Source organism: Folsomia candida, unplaced genomic scaffold (genome assembly GCF_002217175.1).
Source record: "Folsomia candida strain VU population unplaced genomic scaffold, ASM221717v1 Fcan01_Sc014, whole genome shotgun sequence".
Taxonomy (NCBI): Eukaryota; Metazoa; Arthropoda; class Collembola; order Entomobryomorpha; family Isotomidae; genus Folsomia; species Folsomia candida.
In genome coordinates this window covers 5001-10806 of record NW_019091206.1, presented here as the reverse complement: position 1 = coordinate 10806, position 5806 = coordinate 5001, and the positions used below count along the sequence as shown (strand labels likewise).

At 37.4% G+C, this 5806-nt stretch overlaps 1 protein-coding gene across 2 annotated transcripts; it reads left to right on the top strand.

Moving 5' to 3' along the window:
- The first annotated feature begins 256 nt into the window (after positions 1-256).
- LOC118437552 lies at positions 257-2842 on the top strand. Of its 2 annotated transcripts, XM_035856677.1 has the most exons (5): positions 257-349; positions 1242-1362; positions 1449-1553; positions 1621-1716; positions 1818-2842. In XM_035856677.1, the coding sequence occupies exons 4-5, from the start codon at positions 1645-1647 to the stop codon at positions 2607-2609; spliced, it is 864 nt and encodes a 287-aa protein (XP_035712570.1). In that variant the 5' UTR covers positions 257-349; positions 1242-1362; positions 1449-1553; positions 1621-1644; the 3' UTR covers positions 2610-2842. The 2 variants fall into 2 exon arrangements, with proteins under 2 accessions (XP_035712570.1, XP_035712569.1); XM_035856676.1 differs by having other exon boundaries at positions 1621-2842.
- Positions 2843-5806: the final 2964 nt, after the last annotated feature.

Here is a 5806-nt window from a genome sequence, read left to right as displayed (position 1 = left end):
AAATTATTTAAAAAATATTTTATACACAAAATATAAGTTCACGCATAAAACACACAAGCAATACCAATGTTGATCTACTAGGGATGGCGCAACATATCATCAGAATTCCAACAGGATTATCTAACGAGTACTCCCTCATTACTAGATAAAACTATGCACATCTGTCAAATTTATCGTAATCCAGCTGGACACCTTGCTACTCCAACAAAATAAACCTCACCTTTATAACCTCAGATTCATTCATTTCTAGATTTGACAGCCCAACCTCATTGCAAAATATTTCGCTCATACTGTAGCTAAAATTGCATTAGCAATTTAAACAATATTTACACCGGAACCCACGCTGCAGGTAAAATATTAGCAATATCCACAAACAGACGGCATTAAAGTGAATATCCTAGGGTCGATATGTATACCAAATTCAGTTCAATTTGTCATATGCATCAAATCAACCAACTAATTTCTTGTAGAAAAATTTCTAAATAATGGTTACTTTTAAAGAGATACAAACACCATCCTACCCATCAGTTCGAGATAGTTGTTGAGGATTCTCGATTATTTCCTGACGCTATGTCCACAATTTTGTATTGAAGTATCGAATTAGGATTCTGTACGAATTCGCTACGAAGTTGCAGACATAGCGCCAAGAAGTCGTCGAATATGTGGACCTGTGGAGTGGGATAGCACGATGGAGGATGACCTGAAATTCTTAGACGCACCAATCTCGATACCCGTTGGACATCTGCTAATATCCCATGAGAAAACAAGTGCGTTAAGCCATGGCCATATTTGCGCAAGCCACACCCCCTTGAAGGCGCACCCCATGGTTAACTAGCCAAACTTAGGCCTTTGTAAAAAAAACCCTTTTTTTCTCGAATTGTCATAACGCTTACATATTTTCAGACCAGCTAGTTACCTTATGATATTCAATAGCCTGGTAACTTTTTGATAATTTCGAAAATTTTGAACGCTCAATTTTAATAAACTCAGGATTCATGTCTAATATTATAAATCATTTGTCTGGAATGAAAAATATGTCAGAATTATCAAACTTTCAAAGGGGTTTGGCGGGCGCATATGTGACCATTGCATCAAACTGCTTCACACGTTTTATTTTCTAAAATGTTAGTATGTACCACATGTCCAAAGGGCATCAAGATTGACGAGTCCAAATATGACAGGTTATCCTCCAAAATATTAGCCGCGTTATACATACCTAAAGCGTCAATTCTGATCCACAGATTGATACAATCACCCACATATATAGTAACTTCTACTGTAAGCTGAGCAGGCCTTGGATAAAGTATCTGGTTCCGCCATAAATTTTGAACACGAAGAACAAGTTCACTGCAAAATTCTCTGGTAACTGAGCTATTCATTGTTTCCAAGGTTTTTACATACATATATATATATTCAGTAACCTACACTATTTTATTACGTATTTCCAGACGGGCTTCATCTCAGGCTAGTTCACGTCTGAGACCTAATAAAAGTAACAATGGGGAAGGGACAGTGGAATATTTTGTTTTCATTTTTTCTTACCCTTGTAGCAAGTAAGATTTAACGCAATTCTATTGTAATCTATCTGACTATGTGGTAATTAATTGTCTCGTTCTATAGTTTACATCAATTCAACCAACGGGTATGAATTCCACAACCGCAAAAGCTCAAGGCTGGTGGAACAATTTTCGTCGGAAGGCCATCAACATCCTGGAGGTAATAGTGGATCTTTAAATGAACCAGACCCAGCTGTGTCTGTAGTGCTAAAAACAAAAGATGTTGCGGAAGGTGGTGTAACCGTTGCATTTCTGATTCAGCACACATCCACAAATCCCTTCACGAATACAGAATTTCGGGAACGGTGTATTATAAAAGGGACAGAAAAATGGCTAAATGAAAAGATATATGTACAAGACGATAATACATTTTACCTTCTTGGAAGGAGAGGAAGCCTAAATAAAAGTAAGCTGAGTAACGTTGGTAAGGCAATCGAAAAACTAGAAACAGCAAAATCCACTGTAACAACACCCCCTCCAACCAAGGTGGACCGTCCATTTCCTACAATAGAAGTACTGACCAGTAATCCTGAACAAAGGATTGGGAAAAAGGACTACAATTCAATTATTCTATTACCTGACTTTAAAGGGCTTACGTCCGACCTGAACAACAGAGAGAAAACATATGATACTGTACTGCTTGCAGAAGGACACCCAGTAACAACAACAGTGAATCTTCAAGATAAAGTTACGATTAAGGATTATGGCGGAAGAATTATGCATTTAGAGGGAACCGTTCAGCACGACCTGGTTAAAGAAGCAATTAAAGAAGCCTGCGGAAATCCCAGAAATACTGGGAAAGGATCTCGGGCTCCAACGTTTGGCAGGAGTGGAATTTATAATAGCCAAAATCTACATGGAGGAAGAAATTTTGCAATGAGTAGAAGTTCAAACTCACTCGCGACAATTGGGGGAGGCAACAAAAATATAAAACAGCGCAATGGATCATTCGGAAGTCAAAGATCATTTACCCTAGGGAAACGAAAGACGTATCAAAATTCGTGCTCCGGCAAAAAAATCATGAGAAAGAGGCAAGCATTACTCCAAGTATAACCGTTGATCGCGTTTGGATCATAGAAATTCCGAAGCGACTGATTTGTTTAGTTTCTAATTCAGGCGACAGAATTCCACCATTTCATTTGTTAAATTTATTTATGGAAACAAAATTATTTCGAGCAATATACTTTATTTTAAATATTTTGCACTAATACGCATTACTTAGAATAATTCTGTGAATTTCATCTTTGGATTGTTTTAACAAATCTAAATAAATCAAACCGATTTCAGGATCTTAAGAAAAATACACGGTGCGCCATTGAAAATGTTGAGGGGTATCTGATTCCCAAATATTATTTAATTGGTGTAACGAAATGTCGAGGGGAATTTTATTGTCTGAATTTTGATTAAACATAGTTGCATATGCCGAAATCAAAATGTATTTTTATCATACTAAAGCCTGTTCTGCACGGGCAACACGAGTGGCAGACAATTTATATGCATGGATTAGAATAATACAAGTGACCATCAGATTTTGATGTTCACACCAAAAATGTGCTGAAAGAAATTGCGTGTTTACCGCGTGAATATGAAATACTAGCAAATAAGCCCGTCTCCGCGGTCCTATATGCAATCTACGAAAAATTTAGTCCGTCTAGTTTAGTGGGTATCTCGTGCGCCTCCTCATCATGTGACTCTTGTCACAAACCACATATAGCTCCCATCACCGTCTTATCTATTACACCTCCGCGTCCCGTCCTGATGGAAAAGAACACGTTCCCCTTCCCTTCCAGTTCCCCACAGCCTACACCGTATTCTGCCAACGCTAGGAAAGGCAGCCTTTCCTTTTCCTTCCTGATCCCCATCTTTATTATAATTCAGCGTTTCACTCTGTACCTCTGTACCGGAAGTGAATGGAAATTTCAGAAACGGAAGTGAAAGGCAATTTTCTGCAACGGAAGAGAGGGTGGACTAAGTTAAAACAGGAAAAAACATCAATTGGTGGAAATGAGAGGTAGGGGGAGGTCGATAAGCCTGCTATGAAAGGAAAACAACTTGTTTTCCACGTGGCGCTCCAGCCTTACAGATAACGTCATGATAAGCAAAAAATATGCATAGCAGCCTTATCGACCTCCCCCTACCTCTCATTTCCACCAAGTGATGTTTTTTCATGTTTTAACTTAGGCCACCCTCACTTCCGTTGCGCAAAATTTCCTTTCACTTCCGTTACCAACAGAGATTCCCAATTATAATATAGAGGACAAGAAACCCAATATTCCATGTAAACAAGAGACCAACGGTGTTTAAAAATAAAGCTGTGAAAGTGCTATTTGCCCCATCAGCCAATGGGTTTGTCGGTAAGTTTGATGTTGCACCGTTCAGAATGACGTCACACAATGATCATGGCACGAAGATTGATTCCACACTGGCAATCTGAACGGTGGTTAATTTGGTTCGGCGGTTTAAAAAAAATTAAATTAACACTAAATACGTACTACATACATACGTTCTTTATACGATGGCTATTTTATGCATTTACTAATATTTATTATCGTGATGATATTTCGACTGCCAGTTTCCAAAATCTACAATTTGCAAGGTTCATTACGCTGGGACTTTTATATACTAAATAAATAGATAGATTATGTAATCTGCATATCTATCTGACATACACGTCAGTGGCGTAGCCAGGATTGGGTCTTAGGGGGGGCTCGTGTATAAAACATTTGTCACGTACGTGACGTAGGTTAAACTCATTAAATTTTGAATAGGTTAATGAATGAATAGGTTATTACCTCCTTATCGACGAAATGAATTTGCGAAATGAAATTAACAGTGATCAAGCTATAATTTGGCGGATTATAATAATCTGATTTTTGAATTGCGCTACATTTTCCAAGTATTCTTTTGCAACTGAAATTCCTTTGCTTAATATCAGCGGACAAAATATACTCAAATGTGTAGGTGAGGATTTTTTATTGTTAAACATTAAAATTGTGTGGTTTAAAAAATTCTCAAAATATCCATAACACATTAGTGGATAGAAATTAGACATAAGTTACTCATATTTCTCAAAACACACTTAAAAATTTTTTCGTATTTTTGGGCCATGAGGGTGCTCCAGCCCCATTAGCCTTTATCTGGCTAGGCCACTGATCCCCGTACATACACGTGATAATGCAATCTCGAAATAGCAATTGCCCGGCTGCTTAAAAAAAGAAAATGCCAATACTAACAATATGTTTGCAAATATATTCCTTTTGAAATATTGGGCAAGAACAAGTGGAGGAAATCCAGTCAACAATTTGATAATTAATAATCCAGAAAGTAGATTTTCTTGACGCATAGGAGTCAAATTTTTCCATGAAATTCGTTGTATTAAACCCAGGATTTTGTCAATTTCTTGAGGTCGAATGCATATTATTGACTGGACGAATACACTGTATTAAAGTCTCGCTCAGTTTCTTGAATCGGAGGCCATTTTTCTCTTGTGCCCAAGCATACGATTCCGATATCAATGAATTTGATCCTGAAGAAGTGGTATGAAAAATTTTTCCGTCCAGGATGTTGTGAACATTGAAAATATTTGCGAAGTCTTGTGAATCCTCTCCTGAAGACAATGCAATGCCCAACGGATGAAAATGTCGGTCTTTATCTGATGTTTCGACTACTAAGACTGGAAATCCCTCAAAACAAGTTTGTATGTTGCATCTGCGTGCAAAACTTTACTTTTGCTGTAGTTTTGCAATTCAAAATTCTGTTTTTCTGACGGGGTGGTTCATCCGACTCGGAGTCGGACTGATAATTTTTTAGTTTTTGATAATACGACATATTTTCTTTATTTTCTAAATTTTAGAGTGGTAACCGGATGGTTTGAATGAATGGCCGGACTGGAGGTGATTGAGAAGGTTGAGTTGATGCATGCCTCTTATCTGTCCATTACTTACATTAATACGATAGGTAAATAAGGTTATTATTTGGTTGGGTGGTTTTACATTTTCGTTGGGTAAAAAAAATTAAACCCGTTGGACATTTCATGATTGGGAAAATTATTACTTTTGGTTGGGGGAAAATATATTTTCGTTTGGCGGAATAAAATAAATCCTGCAAAAAACAGGTTTTGAGATATTACCGCAAAGGTCACAAAATGCCCTCGGGTTCGTAGGGTAGACTTATATACTTTATACATTTGATGGTAGAAATGGCAAAGGTTATCACTCAATTGTGTCAATTACATTGGTAATTATTCCCTG

Bases quoted from the DNA above. Each gene is read 5' to 3' on its own strand.
- LOC118437552 (XM_035856676.1), top strand. From the start codon at position 1,499: ATGGGGAAGGGACAGTGGAATATTTTGTTTTCATTTTTTCTTACCCTT. The intron at 1,554-1,620 runs GTAAGATTTAAC...CTCGTTCTATAG, and splicing joins TTTTCTTACCCTTGTAGCAA to TTTACATCAATTCAACCAAC.